Source organism: Choloepus didactylus, chromosome 4 (assembly GCF_015220235.1).
Source record: "Choloepus didactylus isolate mChoDid1 chromosome 4, mChoDid1.pri, whole genome shotgun sequence".
Taxonomy (NCBI): domain Eukaryota; kingdom Metazoa; phylum Chordata; class Mammalia; order Pilosa; family Megalonychidae; genus Choloepus; species Choloepus didactylus.
The window spans coordinates 35,995,236-36,023,008 of record NC_051310.1 but is presented as its reverse complement, the minus strand read 5'-3'; the positions used below and the strand labels follow the sequence as shown (position 1 = coordinate 36,023,008).

The 27,773-nt window shown below is 36.5% G+C and overlaps 1 protein-coding gene across 1 annotated transcript in view; it reads left to right on the top strand.

Moving 5' to 3' along the window:
• The window catches only part of LIN52 (lin-52 DREAM MuvB core complex component), a 149,125-nt gene that overhangs the window by 8,199 nt on the left and 113,153 nt on the right, over window positions 1–27,773 (top strand). The window contains exons 2-5 of the mRNA XM_037832313.1: window positions 421–495; window positions 1,574–1,611; window positions 4,426–4,492; window positions 14,634–14,717. Of these exons, the coding sequence (XP_037688241.1) occupies window positions 421–495; window positions 1,574–1,611; window positions 4,426–4,492; window positions 14,634–14,717 (264 nt within the window). The remainder of the gene's footprint in view (window positions 1–420; window positions 496–1,573; window positions 1,612–4,425; window positions 4,493–14,633; window positions 14,718–27,773) is intronic.

Below are 27,773 nucleotides of genomic sequence, written 5' to 3'. Positions count from 1 at the left end.
ACCAGATAGAAACTGATGGAGCAAGACAGAGGAGATTATTTAAGATGATGTCCTTGACAAAACAAGAGAAGATGGCATCAGAGTCCAAGTAGAGTAGTTAGTCTTTCATGGGAGCAGGGGCACTTAATTGATTATAACTGGAGGAAAGTCCAGGAATATGAGTGAAGATACAGGTGATTTTTTTTATATACATTTCTCTAACACCCCAGTAAAATATCATTCCCCTTTTAGAGATTGGAAAAGTAAGGTTGAGGGAGAATGATTTACTTGTGTTACATCATGATTCAGTAGCATCAGTAGTTACAGAACTCAAATCTCTAGACTTGCAGGTGAGTGTTCCAGTTTATGTTCTTTGAGACTGTAACATAATAAAATATAAATGAATGTGTCTTTGTGGCTCATCTGGGTGTTTTGTTCTAGGGACTGATCTGGAAGCATCTTTGCTAAGTTTTGAAAAACTTGACCGTGCCTCACCAGACCTTTGGCCAGAACAGTGTAAGTTTTTGGTTTCTTTACATTAGACTCAACATGGAACCAGTATCCAGTGTTCCTTTGAGGGAGATTTTGAAGAGATATTATTTAACTGTAATGAAGTTTTAATTTTACTTTAAAGGAAAGAGACCTGACTGAATTCCATGGTCCAGTGTTAAGAATAGTTGTTTGGTGGTTTAATTTGTTCAGAATACATTGTGACTCAGGAAATGATAGGCAGGCTTTTAAAAAAATAGTATTTTAAAAAACTGTATCTGTAAAAAAATTTCAGATATTATGACCTTTTGTATGCTTATACAGATAAGCAAAAAATTTTTAAGTATATGGAGATGCGTTTTTTTGTGTAATGATGGGGTCATATGTACGTGGTCTGCAGCTTAACATATTCCACCCAGTGATATGTTAATGGATCTTAAATGTTGTGTAGTATTTCACTGTATTGATGTACATAGTTTATTTACTCATACCCTATTTGGAAACTTAAGTTACATTTAATTTTTGCTTTTACAAACAATTTGGCAATGAATATTCCACACTTATTTTTGTGTATGTAGAAGAGGATGATGATGTTTGAGAGTGCCCATTTCCTCATGAACTAGTCAGTATTGGACATTACTGATCTTTCTTGTGTTTAGATTGCATTTCTTAATTAGTGAAGTTGAACATTTCATTTTTATTTTTCTGCCTTTTTAATGTGATCTTTTCTATGAGACATTTAAATAAATAATTGAATTGACAGAATATGTACCTAAAAAGGAAGTTTCAACTAAACTTACTGGTAAGAGATATCGTGTCTCCTCACCTCCATCCAACTAACTTCTGGTGCTTCAAAGTTTAGCTGAGGCATCATTTCCTCTGAGTTGCTTGTCTCACCCCCTTGGTCTGATTTAGATTTCTATTTTTCTGCCCTTCCATGGACCTGATATCTTTCTTGGAGCACTGAAACAATATTATAGTTTTTGACTTTCTCTCTTTTCAGCCTGTAATTTCCTTGAGGGCAAGGCTTTCTTTCCTTTGTTTTGAATCCTCTATGTCTGAGGCCCTCAAATGTTTATTGAATGAATTTTTTTTTTCTTTTTAGTACCAGGTGTTGCTGAATTTGCAGCTTCCTTCAAAAGTGTAAGTAAGGTCTTGCCTACCTAATGAAGTTTATCCTTTAGAGAGCAAACTAAACTTCGAGAGCTCAAATCTCTCTATTTCTTTATTTTCAAGAATAATGTCAAAGACTTCAAGTCTTTTGTAAGTGCAGTCCTGGAAATCTGTTTATATATTCATCATCTTAATTGACGATATTGTCTTTCTCTGTCTAAATGCTCTGTTTTGGCATTTTGACCTTTGTCTATTAGCCCCTTTTCTCGGCTTCAAACTTTTAAGGTAAGGCAGTTGAAATATTTAGTGTATATCGCCAATGTTCTTTTTGCACAAACTATAATTTTGAAGCTTTTTTTTTTCATTAATGTGATGCTTTGTTACCTAAACTTGTACCTCCTTAGAGAATTTTGAAATTTCTCAGTGGCCCTTCAGAAACCTGAAGGAAGACATCTATTAAAGCCATGGATTTCCCACTTCTAGGGGAAATAACCTATATCTTATAGGTTATAGGTGGCAGAACCAGGCTTTGAATCCCTTACTCTGATTACTGGAGTCTGAGTGGTCTGATTACTTAGAAGCATTTGAACCCAGTGCTACAAACACTGGCTGGCAGAGAAATTTGGAAGTTAAGTTACTTGCCAAAACCCTAGTAAGTGACAGTCAGGATTTGAACCCAGGTCTATGTGATTCCAAAGCCCATCCCTATTAAAACATGCTTTTGGGTCTCAGTATTTGCTGTATACTTACTATTCTGTACTCATTGTTTAGAGTTCACAGTTTTGAGTTAAAGGGTATGGCCCCCCTTGGCCTGTGGTTTTTGTGTCCCATGAGAGTATTTGTTCAGCAGAGTTTGACTTTGTAGTTTCTTACCATTTTTTCAAGAGCTAGAGTTGCATGAAAACTGCACTATGCTTCTTCATTATGCACTAAGCCCTAAGCATGAGGAGTGCAAGATTGCATAAGTAGGGCGTTAAGAGTCAGACACACCTGGGTTTGAGTCCTGACTCTGCTACTTAATTATCTGTGCTCTGAGAAAGTTTCCTAACATTTTTGAGCTGTAAATTTCTCATCTGAAACTATCTCATAGGATTTTTAGGAGTATGAAATGCCATTATGCATGTTAAACACTTCCTGTAGTGCCTAGGACATATTAAACAATACATGTTTAAGCTGATGTTATTAGATTGGCTTCTTTTTTTCTCTTAGTTTTAGTAGACAGTCCCTGGTTTAATTTTCCTCTATTCTTTTTCCTACATAGTTTTCATTTTATTTAATTATATTTGATTACAACTAAATATTTTGTTTCAAATATAAATGTGGTGTTTTGTTTTTTTTTTTTAACTTTTAGAATATAGTGACTTGAAAATCTGATTAAATATCTAGACCTTCCCCCAGAAATCTGCACATACATATTATTTTAAGTTTCATTTCTAGGGGTTCAAGGCCATCCCAGGACCCCAGGTTAAAATCATCTGGTATAGTCTGTTTCCCTACTAGAGGTAAAAATGGTGAGTTTGATATAGGGCCTTCTAAGGGAGGCATTATAGACTAGTGGTCTCTGGACTCGGACTACCTGGGTATTGAATCCTGGCTCCACTAACTGTGTGTCTTTAAGCAAGTGATTTATAATCTCCCTGTACTTAAGTGCTTTTTCAGTTGTAAGATGGGGTTAATAATACTTCATAGGATTGTACGTGGATTGGTCTGGAAATTAAATGACATAAAGTATGTAAAGTGTTTTGCTTGTCACAGTCAGTCCTGAATAAATGTTAATTTAAAAGAAAGAAAAAGAGCTCAAAGCTGAAGTAATGTTACTGAACCTTAACCCTACCTGCACACCAGAGTCAGTAGCATGCAGCTATGGAGTTTCTAAAAATTGCAACTGTGGAGTCCCTTGCTTTATTCTGTCCAGTGAACTTTCCTGAGTCCCTTATATTCAGTCCATCTGCAGTGTGGCCAGGGCGTTTGTATTTTTTAAAATTTACATAGGTGATTTGATTTACAACTGGGATTGAAAACTGCTGATCCAAAGTTATTCTAAAAATGGGCCCGCTTTCATATTTATAAGTTCACTTTCAGAAATAAGAAGATAACTTAAAATTCTAAAGTTTTCTAAAACTTCTACAGTAAAATTTCAAAATTTCAAGTAGTGTAAGCATTCCAGTCACAATCCTCATTGAAGATTTTCTCTTTCTTCACTCTTTTTTTTTTTTTTAAACTCAGTTTTATTGAAATATATTCATACACCACACAATCATCCGTGGTGCACAATCAACTGTTGACAGCACCATCACATGGTTATGCATTCATCACCCCAATCTACCCTTGAATACCTTCCCCACATCAGAAAGAATCAGAATAAGAATAAAAAAGAAAAGCAAAAAAGAACACCCAAATCATCCCCCCCATCTCACCCTATTTTTCATTTAGTTTTTGTCCCTATTTTTCTACTCATCCATTCACACACTAGGTAAAGGGAGTATGATCCACAAGGTTTTCACAGTCACACTTGGCTTGACTCTTCTTTGTATCTTCTCCTGTGCCAGGGAATATTATTTATTTTTGTTTCAAACAGATCTGTTTGGGGCTTTTGCAAGAGCTAAATTTCAGCTAATTGCTTTCATTGCTGTACAGTAGTTATACCAGTATAACAGTTCTTCCAGCATTCCTTCTCTGAGTCCAACTTGAAAGATGAGAAATTTGGGTTTTTGAAATTATAATTTGCCAGTATTTTCAAACAACCTGAAGACTCTGTAACAAGTTACTTTCTTAAAGAAAGAAGAGTAGGGTCTCTTCATACTTTGTGTGTATTTGAATAGATATATTCTTATTTTCTGACAGCCTATCACTAGCTCTCCACCTAAATGGATGGCTGAAATAGAACGTGATGACATCGACATGTTGAAAGGTAAGTTATGCTGATGACCTCCAACTTTTAGCCTGACATCCATGCTCCTCCACAACTACCTTTCCAGTTTTTCTCTCACTGAGAATCGGTTTTAGTGAAACTGTCGATTTAGTCTTTTTTATTCATAGTTCTTCACATCTGGAATATCTTTCTTTATTGTTTCCATGTGTAAACATCCTGCCAATTCAAGGCTCAGTCATAGTGATTCTTCCACCACAAAATTCTTTTTTTTTTTTTTTTTTTTTTGTAGTTATAACTTTTTATTAAAACAAAAAAGATTTAAGAATGATTTAAAACATTATGACCATGTATGTGCTTATAAACTTGAAAACCTAGATGAAATATAAAGACTCCTAGAAAAATACACAAATCCCAAATCAGTACAAGAAGGCATAGAGAAATTGAAACAGGAGTCAAGGAGCTCCCTTCCCAAAAAGTCCAGGCTTGGATGTTTTTACATTTGATTCTTCCGAAATGACAACATCCTATCTTATGCATGTTGATACATGAAATTTTAGGCCAGACAGTTTAAGAACATAGCTTCAAAAGTCCTAAATAAAAATATCTGCCAATCAATCTAACAGTATTAAAAATAATGTATTATGAAATATACTACAGGAGTAAAATAATGATTGTATCAATCAATGCAGAAAAAGCTTTTGATAAAGTTTGACTTTTTACAATAAAAACTCTCAGTAAACTAGTAAAATAAGGTGAAATAGGAAAATCCTACTATAACCATGGTATTTATTTTTTTATTTTTTTATTTTTTTATTTTTTTTTTCTTTTTTTTTTTAATCATCATTTTATTGAGATATATTCACATACCACGCAGTCATACAAAACAAATTGTACTTTCGATTGTTTACAGTACCATTACATAGTTGTACATTCATCACCTAAATCAATCCCTGACACCTTCATTAGCACACACACAAAAATAACAAGAATAATAATTAGAGTGAAAAAGAGCAATTGAAGTAAAAAAGAACACTAGGTACCTTTGTCTGTTTGTTTGCTTCCCTTACTTTTCTACACATCCATCCATAAACTAGACAAAGTGGAGTTTGGTCCTTATGGCATTCCCAATCCCACTGTCACCCCTCATAAGCTACATTTTTATACAACTGTCTTCGAGATTCATGGGTTCTGGGTTGTAGTTTAATAGTTTCAGGTATCCACCACCAGCTACCCCAATTCTTTAGAACCTAAAAAAGGTTGTCTAAAGTGTGCGTAAGAGTGCCCACCAGAGTGATCTCTCGGCTCCTTTTGGAATCTCTCTGCCACTGAAGCTTATTTCATTTCCTTTCACATCCCCCTTTTGGTCAAGAAGATGTTCTCCATCCCACGATGCCGGGTCTACATTCCTCCCCGGGAGTCATATTCCACGTTGCCAGGGAGATTCACTTCCCTGGGTGTCTGATCCCACGTAGGGGGGAGGGCAGTGATTTCACCTTTCAAGTTGGCTTAGCCAGAGAGAGAGGGCCACATCTGAGCAACAAAGAGGCATTCGGGAGGAGACTCTTAGGCACAAATACAGGGAGGCCTAGCCTCTCCTTTGCAGCAACCGTCTTCCCAAGGGTAAAACTTATGGTAGAGGGCTCAACCCATCAAACCACCAGTCCCCTATGTCTGTGGTCATGTTAGCAACCATGGAGGTGGGGTAGGCGAATACCCCTGCATTCTCCACAGGCTCCTCAAGGGGGCACTACATCTTTTTTTTTTTTTTTTCCTTGTTTGTCTTTTTTCTTTTTTTTTTTTTTTTTTTTAACTTTCCCTTCTTTTTTCAAATCAACTGTATGAAAAAAAAAGTTAAAAAGAAAACAAACATACAATAAAAGAACATTTCAAAGAGACCATAGCAAGGGAGTAAGAAAAAGACAACTAACCTAAGATAACTGCTTAACTTCCAACATGTTCCTACTTTACCCCAAGAAAGTTACATAATATAGCAACATTTCAGTGAACTTGTTCCTACTACATCCATCAGAAATTAACAGACCATAGTCATTTCTGGGCATCCCCAGAACGTTAAATAGCTTATCTGTTCTTCTTGGATTATTGTTCCCCCTTCCTTAATTGCTCTCTACTGCTAGTTCCCCTACATTCTACATTATAAACCATTTGTTTTACATTTTTCAAAGTTCACATTAGTGGTAGCATATAATATTTCTCTTTTTGTGCCTGGCTTATTTTGCTCAGCATTATGTCCTCAAGGTTCATCCATGTTGTCATATGTTTCACCAGATCGTTCCTTCTTACTGCCACGTAGTATTCCATCGTGTGTATATACCACATTTTATTTATCTGCTCATCTGTTGAAGGACATTTGGGTTGTTTCCATCTCTTGGCAATTGTGAATAATGCTGCTATGAACATTGGCGTGCAGATATCTGTTCGTGTCACTGCTTTCCGATCTTCCGGGTATATACCGAGAAGTGCAATCGCTGGATCGAATGGTAGCTCTATATCTAGTTTTCTAAGGAACTGCCAGACTGACTTCCAGAGTGGCTGAACCATTATACAGTCCCACCAACAATGAATAAGAGTTCCAATTTCTCCACATCCCCTCCAGCATTTGTAGTTTCCTGTTTGTTTAATGGCAGCCATTCTAACCGGTGTTAGATGGTATCTCATTGTGGTCTTAATTTGCATCTCTCTAATAGCTAGTGAAGCTGAACATTTTTTCATGTGTTTCTTGGCCATTTGTATTTCCTCTTCAGAGAACTGTCTTTTCATATCTTTTGCCCATTTTATAATTGGGCTGTCTGTACTATTGTCATTGAGTTGTAGGATTTCTTTGTATATGCAAGATATCAGTCTTTTGTCAGATACATGGTTTCCAAAAATTTTTTCCCATTGAGTTGGCTGCCTCTTTACCTTTTTGAGAAATTCCTTTGAGGTGCAGAAACTTCTAAGCTTGAGGAGTTCCCATTTATCTATTTTCTCTTTTGTTGCTTGTGCTTTGGGTGTAAAGTCTAGGAAGTGGCCTCCTAATACAAGGTCTTGAAGATGTTTTCCTACATTATCTTCTAGGAGTTTTATGGTACTTTCTTTTATATTGAGATCTTTGGTCCATTTTGAGTTAATTTTTGTGTAGGGGGTGAGGTAGGGGTCCTCTTTCATTCTTTTGGATATGGATATCCAACTCTCCCAGCCCCATTTGTTGAAAAGACCATTATGGCTCAGTTCGGTGACTTTGGGGGCCTTATCAAAGATCAGTCGGCCATAGATCTGAGGGTCTATCTCTGAATTCTCAATTCGATTCCATTGATCTATATGTCTATCTTTGTGCCAGTACCATGCTGTTTTGGCAACTGTGGCTTTATAATAAGCTTCAAAGTCAGGGAGTATAAGTCCTCCCACTTCGTTTTTCTTTTTTAGAGTGTCTTTAGCAATTCGAGGCATCTTCCCTTTCCAAATAAATTTGATAACTAGCTTTTCCAAGTCTGCAAAGTAGGTTGTTGGAATTTTGATTGGGATTGCATTGAATCTGTAGATGAGTTTGGGTAGAATTGACATCTTAATGACATTTAGCCTTCCTATCCATGAACATGGAATATTTTTCCATCTTTTAAGGTCCCCTTCTATTTCTTTTAGTAGAGTTATGTAGTTTTCTTTGTATAGGTCTTTTACATCTTTGGTTAAGTTTATTCCTAGGTACTTGATTTTTTTAGTTGCTATTGAAAATGGTATCTTTTTCTTGAGTGTCTCTTCAGTTTGTTCATTTCTAGCATATAGAAACATTACTGACTTATGTGCATTAATCTTGTATCCCGCTACTTTGCTAAATTTGTTTATTAGCTCTAGTAGGTGTATCGTCGATTTCTCAGGGTTTTCTAGATATAAGATCATATCATCTGCAAACAATGACAGTTTTACTTCTTCTTTTCCAATTTGGATGCCTTTTATTTCTTTGTCTTGCCGGATTGCTCTGGCTAGCACTTCCAGCACAATGTTGAATAACAGTGGTGACAGCGGGCATCCTTGTCTTGTTCCTGATCTTAGAGGGAAGGCTTTCAGTCTCTCACCATTGAGTACTATGCTGGCTGTGGGTTTTTCATATATGCTCTTTATCATGTTGAGGAAGTTTCCTTCAATTCCTACCTTTTGAAGTGTTTTTATCAAAAAGGGATGTTGGATTTTGTCAAATGCTTTTTCAGCATCTATTGAGATGATCAATTGATTTTTCCCTTTCGAGTTTTTAATGTGTTGTAATACATTGATTGTTTTTCTTATGTTGAACCATCCTTGCATGCCTGGAATGAACCCCACTTGGTCATGGTGTATGATTTTTTTAATGTGTCTTTGGATTCGATTTGCAAGTATTTTGTTGAGGATTTTTGCGTCTATATTCATTAGGGAGATTGGCCGGTAGTTTTCCTTTTTTGTAGCATCTTTGCCTGGTTTTGGTATTAGATTGATGTTAGCTTCATAAAATGAGTTAGGTAGTGTTCCATTTTTTTCAATGTTTTGAAAGAGTTTGAGTAAGATTGGTGTCAGTTCTTTCTGGAAAGTTTGGTAGAATTCCCCTGTGAAGCCATCTGGCCCTGGGCATTTATTTGTGGGAAGATTTTTGATGACTGATTGGATCTCTTTGCTTGTGATGGGTTGGTTGAGGTCTTCTATTTCTTCTCTGGTCAGTCTAGGTTGTTCATATGTTTCCAGGAAATTGTCCATTTCTTCTACATTATCCAGTTTGTTGCCATACAGTTGTTCATAATATCCTCTTATAATTTTTTTAATTTCTTCAGGATCTGCAGTTATGTCACCTTTTTCATTCATTATTTTGTTTATATGGGTCTTCTCTCTTTTTGATTTTGTCATTCTAGCTAGGGGCTTGTCAATCTTGTTGATCTTCTCAAAGAACCAACTTTTGGTGATATTTATCCTCTATTGTTTTTTTGTTCTCTATGTCATTTATTTCTGCTTTAATCCTTGTTATTTGTTTTCTTCTACTTGGTTTAGGATTGGTTTGCTGTTCATTTTCTAGCTTCTTCAGTTGATCCATTAGTTCTTTGATTTTGGCTCTTTCTTCCTTTTTAATATATGCGTTTAGTGCTATAAATTTCCCCCTTAGCACTGCTTTTGCTGCATCCCATAGGTTTTGGTATGTTGTGTTCTCATTTTCATTCGTCTCTATATATTTAGCAATTTCTCTTGCTATTTCTTCTTTAACCCACTGATTGTTTAGGAGTGTGTTGTTTAACCTCCAGGTATTTGTGAATTTTCTAAGTCTCTGATGGTTATTGACTTCTAATTGTATTCCATTGTGGTCAGAGAATGTGCTTTGAATAATTTCAATCTTTTTAAATTTATTGAGGCTTGTTTTATGTCCCAGCATATGATCTATTCTGGAGAAAGTTCCGTGAGCACTAGAAAAGTATGTGTATCCTGGTGATTTGGGATGTAATGTCCTGTAGATGTCTGTTAAATCTAATTCATTTATCAGATTGTTTAGGTTTTCAATTTCCTTATTGGTCTTCTGTCTGGTTGATCTATCTATAGGAGAGAGTGATGTGTTGAAGTCTCCCACAATTATTGTGGAAACATAAATTGCTTCCTTTAGTTTTGCCAATGTTTCTCTCATGTATTTTGTGGCACCTTGATTGGGTGCATAGACATTTACGATTGTTATTTCTTCTTGCTGAATTGCCCCTTTTATTAGTATGTAGTGGCCTTCTTTGTCTCTCAAAACATCCCTGCATTTGAAGTCTATTTTATCTGAGATTAATATTGCTACACCTGCTTTCTTTTGGCTGTAGCTTGCATGAAATATTTTTTTCCATCCTTTCACTTTCAGTTTCTTTGTGTCCCTGTGTCTAAGATGAGTCTCTTGTATGCAACATATTGATGGTTCATTTTTTTTGATCCATTCTGCGAATCTATATCTTTTAATTGGGGAGTTTAATCCATTTACATTCAACGTTAAAACCGTGAAGGCATTTCTTGAATCGGCCATCTTATCCTTTGGATTATGTTTGCCATATTTTTCCCTCTCTCTATTAATATCCTTTATTGTACCCATACCGAATCTCTTTAGTACTGAACCTTTCTCCAAGTCTCTCTGTCCTGTCTTTGTTTCTCTGTCTGTAGGGCTCCCTTTAGTATCTCCAGTAGGGCAGGTCTCTTGTTAGCAAATTCTCTCAGCATTTCTTTGTCTGTGAAAAATTTAAGCTCTCCCTCAAATTTGAAGGAGAGCTTTGCTGGATAAAGTATTCTTGGCTGGAAATTCCTCTCACTCAGAATTTTAAATATATCGTGCCACTGCCTTCTTGCCTCCATGGTGGCTGCTGAGTAGTCACTACTTAGTCTTATGCTGTTTCCTTTGTATGTGGTGAATTGCTTTTCTCTTGCTGCTTTCAGAACTTGCTCCTTCTCTTCTATGTTTGACAGTGTGATCAGTATATGTCTCAGAGTGGGTTTTTTTGGATTTATTCTATTTGGAGTTCGCTGAGCATTTATGATTTGTGTATTTATGTTGTTTAGAAGATTTGGGAAGTTTTCCCGAACAATTTCTTTGAATACTCTTCCTAGACCTTTACCCTTTTCTTCCCCTTCTGGGACACCAATGAGTCTTATATTCGGACGTTTCATATTATCTATCATATCCCTGAGGTCCATTTCGAGTTTTTCAATTTTTTTCCCCATTCTTTCTTTTATGCTTTCATTTTCCATTCTGTCATCTTCCAGGTCACTGATTCGTTGTTCAACTTCCTCTAGTCTTGTACTATGAGTGTCCAGAATCTTTTTAATTTGGTCAACAGTTTCTTTAATTTCCATAAGATCATCCATTTTTTTATTTAGTCTTGCAATGTCTTCTTTATGCTCTTCTAGGGTCTTCTTGATTTCCTTCATATCCCGTACTATGGTCTCATTCTTCATCTTTAGTTCTTTGAGTAGCTGCTCTAGGTGTGTCTCTTCTGGTCTTTTGATTTGGGTGCTTGGGCTTGGGTTATCCATATCGTCTGGTTTTTTCATATGCTTTATAATTTTCTGTTGTTTTTGGCCTCGTGGCATTTGCTGAACTTGATAGGGTTCTTTTAGGGTTTGTAGACCAGTTGAAGTCCTTATCTCTAATTTATCAGATCTACAGCTTCGTGGAGTACACTTTCTCTAACTAACCAGCAGGTGGCGTCCACGAGCCACCTGTTCTCCACAAAACAGCTCTCCCCTGCTTAGCCTTTTTGGTGAGTGGGGGAGTGAGTCTTGTGGGGCCCAATTGGTGTACCAAGCTTGCGTGTGTAGTTGGTGTTGCCTGCCCTGTATGTGGGGCGTGTTTCTGGGCAGTCGGGGAGGGGGGGTGGCCCTAACAATCAAATCTCCCTGATGATCCTAGAGTTTTAAAGCTACTGCAATAGTCTAATCCTTCAGTTCAGTCCTGCCACAGTTTGTCTCTGCCACTGACCCACAAGTCCTTGGTATTGGCGTATGGCTCCTGAGACTTGCAAGTGGGCCCCTCTTCCAGGCCGTGCACCCCGGGTCCTCTGTTGAGGGATGACTGTGCTATGTCACAGGTGAGTGCCGTCCCCCCAGGGCAGTTCTGGGCTGCTGGGCTGTGTTGGGAGGCTCCCAGTCTGCTCAAATGATGGCTGAATGGGGCTCTGTTAATTCACACTGCTCCCCCTTCCCAGCTCTGGGACATTCAGCTGAGGTTGCAGGGAAGGCTAATGTCCACGCCCAGTTTTGTGGTGTGTGCCTGTTATTTGAAGCACTTCCGTCACACTGGGTTGTCTGGGGCAGCTCTGGGCTATGGGGCTGGCGATGGGCAGGAGTGTTTCCTGTCCACCAGGATGGTGGCTGTGAGCGGACACCCCCCTTTTCTTGGGAAGTTGTGTTGTTTAGTGAATTTTCTCAGCCACTGGATTATTGCCTTTTGTCTCAGAGCTCTCTTAGTTCTGCTCTTGACTTGACGTGCCCAAATTTCAATTCTTTGAAGCTTTCTGTATTGAGCTTCTTAGAGTAATTGTTTTAGAAAAAGCAAAAAGGTTTTAAAAAAAAAAAAAAACAAAAAAAAACAAAAACGGCCCTCCTCAGAGATCTAATGGGTTATTGAAATGCTAATAGACAAAGCAACCAGGGCCATTAAGGAAAGGTCCACAGGGCAGAGAGATCAGCCTTGCTTCGGGATTTGCATATGCGCCTCAAGGCCTGATCTCCGCCCTTCCCCTTTCTGTGTTCACCAGAACTCCAAAAATCCTCTGCTTTTATTTTGGAGTTTTTCGTGTTGTTTTTTTTCTATGCCTGTCTCCTCTCTGCTGGGCTGGCTGCTCTCAGAGTCTCTGGTGTCTGGTCTCAGTCTATCTATGGTTGGAGTTTGAATCAGTAGAATGAGTTTCCGATAAGAGCAGCCACTGCAATTCTCCCTTCTCCTTCCTGGAGCTGACAGCCCCTCCTCCCCCGGGACTGAGCCTGGCAGGGAGGGGCGCGGGTCCCCTGGCCGCAAAAACTTACAGATCTCGCTGATCTCAGCAGTTCCACGTTTTCATGAGTGTTGTATGAAGTATGCCCAAAGACAGATTGCTCTGTGGTGTCCAGTCCACGCAGTTCCTGGCTTTTTACCTACTTTCCTGGAGGAGAAACTAAAACATACAGCTCACCAGTCTGCCATCTTGCCCCGCCTCTCACAAAATTCTTTTAATATGAACTTTATTTTGCTTGGTGCTTTACAGTTCACAAAAAGCTTTCCCATAAGTTTCCTCATTTAATTCTCATAAAGGTCCTATGAGTTAGGTGTGATGACCAAAGTTCAGAGGTTAACTTAATTAAGCAAGATTTGTTAGAAAGAGTTAAAATTTAAACTCTCATCTTTTATTTTAAGTCTAGTTCTCATTCCACTACAACAGGTGCCTTATTTAGGATTTATTGTTATATATTTTTGTCAGGACTATTAAATGGCAACCCCTTAGTGGGTTAAGACCTATCTTTTATTTCTTTCTAGCCCATCAATTTCTTCCATAAAGAATACTGTAAGTAGTGTACATGGTTGTTTGATAAATGATTTGGAACACAATCTCAAAGTAGAAATTTAAATTAAAAAACATTAATTTCCCTTGATATTTGCTCTACTTTATTCATTTTTTGATCATCCTTCTGGTGATAAGATTCATGATAGTTCTGAAGTAATTAGACTGAAATTAAGGCAAAAACCTGGGATTCTTGAGCTATTTAAGGAGCTGAACAGATCAAGAAGGACTACTTACGCCAGATACAGATAATTACTGTAACATGATAAGTGGGAAAAAAACTCCTTTATTTGATTTCAAAAGTAATTCATTGTTCTGCATGAAATGCATAAATGCAGATGCTTCAATTCCATTAGCCAATCATGGAAAAATTGTCTCAAGGGCATCTTGGGTTCATTGTTCTATTATTTCAAATAGACATTTATATCACAGCCCATCAGTACATATTTTCTAAGAAAACGTAAAGTTTTTAGAAAGGGATCATAGCCTATGTTCCATGCAAATTGATCTGTGCCTTAACCCTAAAAGGAATTAAGTGCTCATTAAATGAAATTTGGGAAAGTAAGATTTTTTTTCTAAGTATACTGCCTTTTTTGACTAGTAAACTTAAAAAATTCTATAGTAATTTGATTTGAAGGGAAAGGTTAGATTTATATTTAGTCTATGTTTTCTAAACTTAGGGAAATATAAAACAGTGTTTTGCAGTTTTATTGTTAATTGGAATAATGGGGACTTAGAAATGACAGTGGAAATAACATCTGTTTTGCAAGATAGAGATCTGTTTGCAAGCCTTTTTCAATGCTATGTCGTATCACAAGGTTTCATATTTTAATGGTTTATTCATTTAGTATGAAACGCAAAAGAAGGATGATAAAAATAAATGATATTAAAGGGTCCTTAAAATAAAACACTTAATTTACTCTTGTATTTATACTATCTTTTCTCATTAAGTGGGTAAAGTCTTCTGAGACATTACACAATTGTCAAAACATTCATTGTTTTGTTTTGTAGGGGAAAAATTGGGGGAGAAGAGATATGGATCCATTATCTACTTTTTCAGTAGGGATTAAGGAAAATAGCTTGAAAACTTCTATAACAAGAATTCCCAACCCAAATGAATTGTTACTAGATAAGAGTGGAAAGAAATGGCATTGAAATAAATGATTCTCTTTCAGAACTGGGTAGCCTCACCACAGCTAATTTGATGGAGAAGGTACGAGGCCTACAGAACCTGGCCTATCAGCTGGGCCTGGATGAGTGTGAGTACCCAGATCACATTTATTCTGAGTGACACGTGTTTTCCATGATGAGTTCTAGTTGTAATTTAAAACATATCTTTGTAAGGGAAAAGATAGGTGTTCTAAAGATAAGTCATTATAATCTAAAATGTGCCTTTTATGATAGTGTATACTGGAATAATTACTGGATTTACTAGATAAATTTTATTTCTCTGTACAGTAAAACTAAATTGGAACTCTTTCACTTTTAAGAGATAGAATGTTATTTCGAAATAGCGTAAGTGAAAAAGGAACTTTATTGTTCACATAACTCAAAAGTCCAAGGGTAGAAATAGCTTTGAGGACATCTAGTTCTTTGGCCCTTAGTGATGTTTTGGGGATGTGCTCCTCTTCTTGCATTTGTTTTGCATCTCAGGCTTGGCCTCACTCATGCATTAGGCATATGCCCTGCCACTACAGATGGCTTTATCCAAGTAACTGGGGAGAATGGCCAGGAGGAGATCCAGTTTGTGTGTTTTTAAAATGTATGATCCCAAATGAAGAAAGCTTGCCTTTTCCAGAAGTTCTAAAAGGAAAGGCCTGGAGAGGACTCTGACTGTTCCAGCTTGGTGCACATTCCCATCCTTGAACCAGTTCTTTAGCCAGGTAGCAGGAAGCACTCTGATGGGTCAGGCCTCGGGCTTGGGTTTACTCCCGGGTGCAGATGCAGAGTGGAAGGGTCAGTCTCAGCCAAACCACATGGAATGGGGAAAGGTTAGTTACGAAAACGAAGGAATGTAGGACATACCAAGAATGTATTTGTTACCATGGCAATACTTGACCTTTTCTCATTTATGACTGTCTGCTCTCCATTTTTAAGTTTAAAATTATTTCCTTATAAATTGTGTCTTTTCCCATACTGTATTTATTATATAGCTGGAAAAGGAATTTTAGAAAATTCTCACTTTGTAATTGGAAGAAGAGTGCTCATTACACTCATTCAACGTAAATACAGTGTTTAGAACGTTGTTCTCAAGAGGTACCTCCTAAGGCCTTCATAAATCTCCAATTTTGAGAGTGCTGCTATAGTTTAAAATTTTCTTCAAAAATGTAGATTTTTGCCTTGAGTGGAGTAATCTCAAAAATAGTTTCACAAACTGTATTTTCTTGTTTCTTTATTAAGCATATAGTGGACTTATTCAGATCATTGATTTAATTTATTGCCAAATTTAACATTTCACTTTAAAATTTAATCTAAAATTTCTAATTTTTGACTAATAGTCATCACTTTCTTATTTCTCTTTATTTTTTCTTTATTTCCATTACTGTCATCAGCAGTTGGCTTTCTTTCACCAAGAAGACATTTTTTTAATTACTTTATGAATCAAAAAGTAGAGAACAACAAGCTTCTTTGAGATATGGATGTTAGGGTGGTCTGCTGGGTTCACTAACTTTCCTTTGTTATTTATTTATTAGTTGTTAAAGGACTCTTCTGGTCATTTATTTCTGGAGATTAAAGTTTATGCCTTGACAAAATTACTAATTACAATATATCATGGTACCTCCAGGGTTTATAATGAAAAGGCAAATCTGTGAATAATAATTCATGAATGTGAGGATGTATTATAGGCTAATAAAGTAGGGAACTACTTGATTCAGTTTCTAGCTTTGGCTAATGCATATAATTACCAGTCCTTAATCTCTCTTGGTCAATTTTTTAAATAAAATAAATTTTATGTTTGTTATGTCAGAAGGATGTTATATTACCTAATGTGTTTATTAACAGTATTATCTCTAGTTAATTTTAGCTGAACTTGCTGTGTTCCCTATGGCTTTTTAGTTTTTCTCTTTCTGCTTTCCTACTGAGAAAGGTAATGAAGTATTTTTTTTCTATGTCTTATTATGGCAAATTTTAAACATATACAAAAATAGAAGAGAATAATGACCTCAGGCACCCACAACCCAACTTCAGTAATCAACATATGGTCAATCTTGCTTCACCTGTGCCAATCTCCCATAATTATTTTAAAGCAAATCCCAGGCATCGTGTATGTCATCTCCAAATACTTCCAGATATATTTCCAAAAGGCAAGGATGCTCTCTTGCTCGCTCTCTCTCTCTTTTAATATAACCACAGTTCTATTACTAAACCTAAAAAAATTTTAACAAACTTGTTTAGTATGAAATATCCAGAGTTCAAATTTCCCTGATTTACTCAGAAACAAGCGGTGTATTTGAATCAAGATCTGAAGAAGATTTAAACATTGCATTTGATTGATATGTTGCTTAAGTTTCTTTTAATTAGTAATAGTTCCCCCTCCCTTTTATTTTCCCTTGGCATTTATTAAACCTAGTCATCTATTCTGTAGAGTTTCCCACATTCTGGATTTTGTTGGTTGTATCCCTCCAGTAGTACTTAACATGTTCCTCTAATCCTTATTTCCTTGCAGTTAAATCTAGAGACTTACTCAGATACAAGTTTGATTTTTTTTTTTTTGGCAAGAATTTTTCGTAAATGGTGTTGTGTACATCCGTCAGAAGATACATCATGTCTGCTTGTTTCTCATTTTGTGATGTTAATTAGCCAGTAAAGGTATTGTCAGCCTGACCTATTCATTATAGAGTTCTCCATCAGACTTACATCCAGGTTTTTAGCCACCTTTGATCACTGCCTAGATCTGTTATTTTTTGGAGGTTATAAAATGGTGATAATTCTAATTCTAACATTCCTTCTTAATGGCTATTTTCACTTTTCTTTAAAAGACTTTATCTCATCAGCTATTTGGTTACCTTGATAATTGTTCCTACTAGAAAGGCAAGATAAATAATTCTCTTTATTTATCCATTTTCAGAATAATGAGTCAGTTCCCTAAGCATCAGTAAATCTGTTTTAATGGGTTTTCACAGAAACCCATTTCACAGAAACCCATTTCACAGAAACCAAGAAAAAACTTGGTGTTTTGTTTTGTTTTGTTTTAATCCATATAGTTAAAGCCATTATTACTGTTAAGTGTTTGCACTTAAGGCTTTGGGGGTGGAGGTGTGAAGTCAGCTAACCCAGCCACCTTAAGCATTGAACCAAAACTCTGTAACAGAAATGCTTATTTCTGCCAGATGAATCCTGTGAGCACAGGTGAGATTTTTCAAAATTATCTTCTAGTTGAAAATTCAGCCCTGTTTCAACTACTATAATAGTGCTTTGCAATGATTGTTACTTCCCCTGACTGTAGAGAATTTAGCTGACCTATAGAAAACAGTTTTAAATTTAGAATTGGAAAGAATTACATAGAGGTATATTGGACTTCCTGGATACAGTCTCTCTGTATTTTAGTGCTAGAGTGTATTTGCATAAAAACAAGATCTTTTTTGTTGTTGTTGTTCCTTACAGATTATTCATCTGCTCCTAGGGGTTGGCTTTTACTTGACACCCTAATCTGGTGTTTCAATGTCTCAATTCTCTTTCCTGCATTAATTGAGGGGATGACATGGATGAAAAATAAGCAGTGGAAGCTGATGAATCCCCAAGGATCAGTGCTCCTGTTTTCATGCAAATATCTGCACTGATAAGGAAAAAAAATGCAAAAAATATTTGTCCTCAAAACACGATTGTCACTTCCCAAGAGCATTATTAAATGTTTGTATAGAAATAATGTGAATCTTCTAGGGCTGATAGTAACTAGATTGTGTCTTTTGGAAGATGAGTCCTATCCTTTGATTTGGTACATAATTATGCTTCAGATAACCCTTTTGGTGTACAGATTTAGGAATACAATAACTTTATTCTTGTAGGCATTTATAGCCACTCACATGATCTGGGTTCCTTGGCTCGATTTGGGCAGTTAATTTACATGAAATTTCCATGATATATAGAGGAATTGAAAAAAAATTGTAAAATTGCCTTACTGTATAAAGAATTCCATTTCTTTTACTTCTAACTGAATTCAGTGTCCTTCCTCTTTTACTGGAACTCTTGCCGTCACTTTCTAACTGACCTTAAGGTACATCTTGTTTATCTGCTGGATTAATTTTTCCAGAGTACTATTGCCTGCATTAGTTCTTTGCCTATAAGCCATTGATAGTTCTTATTACACTTCCGATAAAATTTAAACTTCTCAGCATGGCATTCAAAATCCTCTACACTCTGCCCTCACTCTAGGTTCTTGCTATTTTACTCATTTCACCCCTACCAAAGCACCATCCACTGTCCCCATTTGAAATATTTGCTCTTCCTGGAATATACAGTACATTCCCCCACCTTCTTAGTGCTGTTTGTGCTGTTCCTTTTTCTCAGAATGTCCTCCCTGAGACATTGTAATATTCTAATATTGGAATTGTTATTTATCCCTTAATACTCAACACAGAGGGTACCTCTTTCATTAGCCTTTTGTTTTCATCCCCGCTACAGAAAAGTGAATCACTCTTGGCCCTCCAAATTGCTCCTAGAGCAGTTTGTTTGCTTCATTTGCGTGGCACTTTACCATTCTAAGAGATTTTTGGCACCTCTCTTATCCCTTCATTTGATTGTAACTCTTTAAGATAAGAATCATATTTGGGGGCTGCTTTTGTAGCCCACAGAGTACCTGGCATATAGGAAGTATGGCAGTGTATATTTGCTGACTGACTGGATGAGTGATCAACTGCCAACGCCTTCAGAAAGAAATGAGAATTTTTCTAAAAAGATCCATTGACTTAAAACTAAAAAAGTTGGAAGCATCTGGAAACTGTTCTTTTCTGGGTAATTGGTATTTTAGTAATGAGAAGTAATATTTGGAGGTCTCGTAATGTCTGGAATTTCTCCTCTTATGACAGTGGATGATAAATGATTGATAATGGCTTGTTGACAATGGCTTGGTTTTATCTTCTACTTGAACCCTAGTCCATCACTGTTATAACCTGGGCATGACCTTGATTTAGTCCTGTAAGCTGCAAATAGTACATTGCTTGCTTTTTCCCTAAGACCCATTGAGCTATCATGAGTCCTACTGAATACTGATTCTCAGCAGTTTTTACCTTTTTCTGCTTTTTTCTCCGCTTTGAAGGCTACAAACCTGTTGGTAGTCCCACATAGGACCTACTTATTTTTATATTCAAAATATTTTTAAATGGAATGTGAAATTGGGAAAGCAGAGGATCAAGTCATTTGAAACTAGTGCTGTAGCTGGGGCTATGATGCATTTGTTCTTTTTTATTTACTTTTTTTTTAATAGTGACTTTAAGATATAATTCATATACCCTGCAGTTCACCTATTTACAGTGTACAGTTCAGTGGGTTTTTAATATATTCACAGGGTTGTACACATATCACCACAGTCAATTTTAGAACATTTTCATTATCCCAAAAAGAAACCCTGTGCTTCTTTCCTCTTTTGTGGCCAAATCATATTCCATTGTATAGGTATACTACATTTTATTATCCATTCATCCAATTTGGGTTGTTTCCACTTTTTGGCTATTGTGAATAATGCTGCTTTGAACATTTGTGTACAGGTTGTTGCATGGATGTATGTTTTTAGTTATTTTGGGTACATAGCTAAGAGTGGAATTGCTAGGTCAGATGATGACTCTGTGTCTAAACTTCTTAAGAACTGATAGATTATTTACCAAAGTGGCTGCACCATTTTACAGTTCTACCAGTGTTTGAGAGTTCTAATTTCTCTGCATCCTTGCCAACACTTGTCATTGTCCCTCTTTTTCATTATAGCCATTCTAGTGGGTGTGAAGTGGTATCTCATTGTGGTTTTGATTTGCATTTCCTTAATGTCTAATGATATTGAACATCTTTTCATGTGCTTATTGGCCAGTTCTCTCTCCTCTTGGGATAAATATCTATTCAGATTCTTTGTCCGTTTGTATATTGAATTGTTTGTGTTTTTTTTTTGAATTGTAAGATTTGTTTATGTATCCTAGATACAGGTCACTTATTATATATATGATTTGTTAAAATTTCCCCCTATTCTGTGGACTGTCTTTTCACTTTTTTTGATGGTGTTCTTGAAACACACAAGTTTAAATTTTGATGATGTCCTGTTTATCTATTTTTTTTGTCATGTATAAGAAATCATCTACTTGAATCCAAGGTCATGAAGTTTTACGTCTGTTTTCTTCTAAAATTTTCATAGTTTCAGCTTTTTCATTTAAGTCTTTGATCCATTTTAAGTTAATTTTTGTATATGGTGCATATACGTTTTTTGTATATGTGTATAGTGGTACAATTTCATTCCTTTGCATATGGATAGTCTGTTGTCTCAGCACCATTTGTTGAAAAGACTATTCTTTCCCCCACTGAATTGTCTTGGCATCCTTTTTGAAAATCAGTTGAGTGTAGGTGTAAGGGTTTATTTCTGGACTCTGAATTCTATTCAGTTGATCCATATGCCTATCCTTAGGTCAGTATCACACTGTCTTGATTACTGTAGCTATATAGTAAGTTTTAAAATTGGGAAGTATGAATCCTCCAACTTTATTCTTCTTTTCCAAGATTGTTTTGTCTATTCTGGGTCTCTTGAGATTCCATAAGGATTTTTTTTTTTTTCTAATTTAAGCAGTTTTCTTCACACACCGTACAGTCAATCCTAAGTGTACAATTAATGGCCCTTGGTATAATCAGATAGTTATGCATTCACCACCACAGTCAGTATGAGAATATTCTCATTTCTTCTGGGGAAAAAACAACAACAACATATCCCTTATAGCCTCCTATTATTGACGTTATTGATATAGTGCCTTTGTTACAATTAATGAAAGAATATTACAGTGTTACTGTTAACTATAGACCTTAGTTTGTATTAACTGTATTTTTTCCCATATTCCACCCTATTATTAACACCTTGTAATAGTGATGTACACTTGTTTTAGTTCATGTAAGAACTTTCTTGTGTTTGTACAATTAACCTGTCATCGTCCACTCTAGGTTTCACTAAGTTATACATACAGTCCCAGTTTTTATCCTCTAGCTTTCCTTCTGGTGACATACACGACCCCAGCCTTCCTCTTTCAACCATACTTATATTCAGCTTTGTTACTTACACTGACAGTATTGTGCTATCATCACACAGTATTGTGCTATCCATTTCCGAACCTTTATAATCAACCTTATTAAGCATTCTGTACTCCATAAACATCAATTTCCTAATCTCTACCCTCTTTTTGTCTCCTGATAACCTTCTAAGGATTTTATCTTGCTAAATACTGCAAAAAATTCACCTGGGATTTTGGAAGGGGATTGCACTGAATCTGTAGATAAATTTGGGGAGTATTGCCATCTTGACAATATTACTGTCTTCTGACCCATGAAGATGGGATATCTTTCCATTTATTTAGATCTCAACAATTTTTTGTAATTTTCAGGGTGTATTTTACATACCGTTTGTTGAATTTATTCCTTTTGATGCTATTATATTTGGCATTATTTTCTTAATACTATTTCTACTTTGTGCCTTGCTACTGTATAGAAATGAAATTGTTTTGTTTATTCATCTTGTATCTTGCAACCCTGCTGAACTCATTTATTAGTTTTAATAGTTTTTTAGTGGATTCCGTGGGATTTTCTCCATATAAGATCATGGCATCTGTAAACAGAGGTAGTTTTATTTCTTCCTTTCCAGTATGGATGCCTTTTATTTCATTTTCTTGCCTAATTGCCCTGGCTAGAATCTCAGGGACGCTGTTGAACAGAAGTAGTGGTGTTGGACTTCCTTGTCTTCTTCCTGTTCTTAGGGGGAAGGCATTCCAGCTTTCACTATTAAGAATGATGTTAGATGTGGGTTTCTTGTAGATGCCTTTTATCAGGTTGAAGAAGTTCCTTTTTATTCCTAGTTTGTTTCATGAGTGGTGAATTTAATGTATTTGTTCTTGAGAATGCACTTTATACTATGAAATAAATTAAAATCTCCATTTATTTTATACACATTTGACTTGTACTGGGTTGAAATTACCTTAGTACTATAAAGGAAAGATTGGCTAAGCAAATTATTAACATAATTCAGATCATACCATGTATTTTACCTTCTAAACAAGCTTTAAGAAATTTATTTTGATATATGTGTTTGCTTCTATTATAGTCTAGATTTATATATTTACTCTAACAATTTCAGTTTCAGTGGGAATGTAATTTGGCTAAATTTCATCATTTACGGTAGTATTTAAAGCAACATTTTATTGTAAAAAGATTGACACTTTCCCACTCAAAACTGATAGCTTATTCCATTAATCTACACTAATGAAGTAGTACCAGAAACTATTTGGTACAGACAACTTTCTTTGGCAGTGGTACCAAAGAAACACTTCTGCTTCCAATATAGCCTGGTGTAGTAAACCTTTCTGCCCTTTAGGCATGTAATTCTTCAAAAATTCACAATTTATATTTAGAAATCGTTTCCCATCTAGATAAAATTCTAATGAACAGTTGGATCTGTTGATTTTTAAATTTGAACCTATGAAGAAGAGGGAAGGGGAGAATAACCGAGACTGTTACACCCTGGATATTTTTCTTTGTGGCCTGACATCAGGAGATTTTTCTGATTTACTTTATAAGTTCTCTTCAGTCCCAACTCTTTCTGTAATAGTTAAATTAACTGCACTTGACTGAGGAGAAAAATAGTCTAGGCTTTAACCTCTAGATGGCAGCATGAGCCTTATTGTACTCCTAGCTTTTCCTCTACCGATATCTCTTGAACTTACTGTCTGACTTTAATAAAAAAAAATTCTTGTGACTTTACCAGACTGTATGCCTTATTTATTGGTGCCTTGCTTGATTCTTAGCTTTTTGTTTTCTTCTTTCCAGCTTTTTTGTTTGTTTTACAATTCCTTTTTTTTTTTTTTTCCTCCATATAATCTTTTTTTTTTTTTAATCATCATTTTATTGAGATATATTCACATACCACGCAGTCATACAAAACAAATTATACTTTCGATTGTTTACAGTACCATTACATAGTTGTACATTCATCACCTAAATCAATCCCTGACACCTTCATTAGCACACACACAAAAATAACAAGAATAATAATTAGAGTGAAAAAGAGCAATTGAAGTAAAAAAGAACACTGGGTACCTTTGTCTGTTTGTTTGCTTCCCCTGCTTTTCTACACATCCATCCATAAACTAGACAAAGTGGAGTTTGGTCCTTATGGCATTCCCAATCCCACTGTCACCCCTCATAAGCTACATTTTTATACAACTGTCTTCGAGATTCATGGGTTCTGGGTTGTAGTTTAGTAGTTTCAGGTATCCACCACCAGCTACCCCAATTCTTTAGAACCTAAAAAAGGTTGTCTAAAGTGTGCGTAAGAGTGCCCACCAGAGTGATCTCTCGGCTCGTTTTGGAATCTCTCTGCCACTGAAGCTTATTTCATTTCCTTTCACATCCCCCTTTTGGTAAAGAAGATGTTCTCCATCCCACGATGCCGGGTCTACATTCCTCCCCGGGAGTCATATTCCACGTTGCCAGGGAGATTCACTTCCCTGGGTGTCTGATCCCACGTAGGGGGGAGGGCAGTGATTTCACCTTTCAAGTTGGCTTAGCCAGAGAGAGAGGGCCACATCTGAGCAACAAAGAGGCATTCAGGAGGAGACTCTTAGGCACAAATACAGGGAGGCCTAGCCTCTCCTTTGCAGCAACCGTCTTCCCAAGGGTAAAACTTATGGTAGAGGGCTCAACCCATCAAACCACCAGTCCCCTATGTCTGTGGTCATGTTAGCAACCATGAAGGTGGGGTAGGCAAATACCCCTGCATTCTCCACAGGCTCCTCAAGGGGGCACTACATCTTTTTTTTTTTTTTTTTTCCTTGTTTGTCTTTTTTCTTTTTTTTTTTTTTTTAACTTTCCCTTCTTTTTTAAATCAACTGTATGAAAAAAAAAGTTAAAAAGAAAACAAACATACAATAAAAGAACATTTCAAAGAGACCATAACAAGGGAGTAAGAAAAAGACAACTAACCTAAGATAACTGCTTAACTTCCAACATGTTCCTACTTTACCCCAAGAAAGTTACATAATATAGCAACATTTCAGTGAACTTGTTCCTACTACATCCATCAGAAATTAACAGACCATAGTCATTTCTGGGCATCCCCAGAACGTTAAATAGCTTATCTGTTCTTCTTGGATTATTGTTCCCCCTTCCTTGATTGCTCTCTACTGCTAGTTCCCCTACATTCTACATTATAAACCATTTGTTTTACATTTTTCAAAGTTCACATTAGTGGTAGCATATAATATTTGTCTTTTTGTGCCTGGCTTATTTCGCTCAGCATTATGTCTTCAAGGTTCATCCATGTTGTCATATGTTTCACCAGATCGTTCCTTCTTACTGCCGCGTAGTATTCCATCGTGTGTATATACCACATTTTATTTATCCACTCATCTGTTGAAGGACATTTGGGTTGTTTCCATCTCTTGGCAATTGTGAATAATGCTGCTATGAACATTGGCGTGCAGATATCTGTTCGTGTCACTGCTTTCCGATCTTCCGGGTATATACCGAGAAGTGCAATCGCTGGATCGAATGGTAGCTCTATATCTAGTTTTCTAAGGAACTGCCAGACTGACTTCCAGAGTGGCTGAACCATTATACAGTCCCACCAACAATGAATAAGAGTTCCAATTTCTCCACATCCCCTCCAGCATTTGTAGTTTCCTGTTTGTTTAATGGCAGCCATTCTAACCGGTGTTAGATGGTATCTCATTGTGGTCTTAATTTGCATCTCTCTAATAGCTAGTGAAGCTGAACATTTTTTCATGTGTTTCTTGGCCATTTGTATTTCCTCTTCAGAGAACTGTCTTTTCATATCTTTTGCCCATTTTATAATTGGGCTGTCTGTACTATTGTCATTGAGTTGTAGGATTTCTTTGTATATGCAAGATATCAGTCTTTTGTCAGATACATGGTTTCCAAAAATTTTTTCCCATTGAGTTGGCTGCCTCTTTACCTTTTTGAGAAATTCCTTTGAGGTGCAGAAACTTCTAAGCTTGAGGAGTTCCCATTTATCTATTTTCTCTTTTGTTGCTTGTGCTTTGGGTGTAAAGTCTAGGAAGTGGCCTCCTAATACAAGGTCTTGAAGATGTTTTCCTACATTATCTTCTAGGAGTTTTATGGTACTTTCTTTTATATTGAGATCTTTGGTCCATTTTGAGTTAATTTTTGTGTAGGGGGTGAGGTAGGGGTCCTCTTTCATTCTTTTGGATATGGATATCCAACTCTCCCAGCCCCATTTGTTGAAAAGACCATTATGGCTCAGTTCGGTGACTTTGGGGGCCTTATCAAAGATCAGTCGGCCATAGATCTGAGGGTCTATCTCTGAATTCTCAATTCGATTCCATTGATCTATATGTCTATCTTTGTGCCAGTACCATGCTGTTTTGGCAACTGTGGCTTTATAATAAGCTTCAAAGTCAGGGAGTGTAAGTCCTCCCACTTCGTTTTTCTTTTTTAGAGTGTCTTTAGCAATTTGAGGCATCTTCCCTTTCCAAATAAATTTGATAACTAGCTTTTCCAAGTCTGCAAAGTAGGTTGTTGGAATTTTGATTGGGATTGCATTGAATCTGTAGATGAGTTTGGGTAGAATTGACATCTTAATGACATTTAGCCTTCCTATCCATGAACATGGAATATTTTTCCATCTTTTAAGGTCCCCTTCTATTTCTTTTAGTAGAGTTATGTAGTTTTCTTTGTATAGGTCTTTTTTTTTTTTTTTTTTTTTTTTTAATAATAATTTTATTGAGATATATTCACATACCACGCAGTCATACAAAACAAATTGTACTTTCGATTGTTTACAGTACCATTACATAGTTGTACATTCATCACCTAAATCAATCCCTGACACCTTCATTAGCACACACACAAAAATAACAAGAATAATAATTAGAGTGAAAAAGAGCAATTGAAGTAAAAAAGAACACTAGGTACCTTTGTCTGTTTGTTTGCTTCCCCTACTTTTCTACACATCGATCCATAAACTAGACAAAGTGGAGTTTGGTCCTTATGGCATTCCCAATCCCACTGTCACCCCTCATAAGCTACATTTTTATACAACTGTCTTCGAGATTCATGGGTTCTGGGTTGTAGTTTAATAGTTTCAGGTATCCACCACCAGCTACCCCAATTCTTTAGAACCTAAAAAAGGTTGTCTAAAGTGTGCGTAAGAGTGCCCACCAGAGTGATCTCTCGGCTCCTTTTGGAATCTCTCTGCCACTGAAGCTTATTTCATTTCCTTTCACATCCCCCTTTTGGTCAAGAAGATGTTCTCCATCCCACGATGCCGGGTCTACATTCCTCCCCGGGAGTCATATTCCACGTTGCCAGGGAGATTCACTTCCCTGGGTGTCTGATCCCACGTAGGGGGGAGGGCAGTGATTTCACCTTTCAAGTTGGCTTAGCCAGAGAGAGAGGGCCACATCTGAGCAACAAAGAGGCATTCAGGAGGAGACTCTTAGGCACAAATACAGGGAGGCCTAGCCTCTCCTTTGCAGCAACCGTCTTCCCAAGGGTAAAACTTATGGTAGAGGGCTCAACCCATCAAACCACCAGTCCCCTATGTCTGTGGTCATGTTAGCAACCATGGAGGTGGGGTAGGCGAATACCCCTGCATTCTCCACAGGCTCCTCAAGGGGGCACTACATCGTTTTTTTTTGTTTTTTTTGTTTTTTTTCCTTGTTTGTCTTTTTTCTTTTTTTTTTTTTTTTTAACTTTCCCTTCTTTTTTCAAATCAACTGTATGAAAACAAAAGTTAAAAAGAAAACAAACATACAATAAAAGAACATTTCAAAGAGACCATAGCAAGGGAGTAAGAAAAAGACAACTAACCTAAGATAACTGCTTAACTTCCAACATGTTCCTACTTTACCCCAAGAAAGTTACATACTATAGCAACATTTCAGTGAACTTGTTCCTACTACATCCATCAGAAATTAACAGACCATAGTCACCTCTGGGCATCCCCAGAACGTCAAACAGCTTATCTGTTCTTCTTGGATTGTTGTTCCCCCTTCCTTAATTGCTCTCTACTGCTAGTTCCCCTACATTCTACATTATAAACCATTTGTTTTACATTTTTCAAAGTTCACATTAGTGGTAGCATATAATATTTCTCTTTTTGT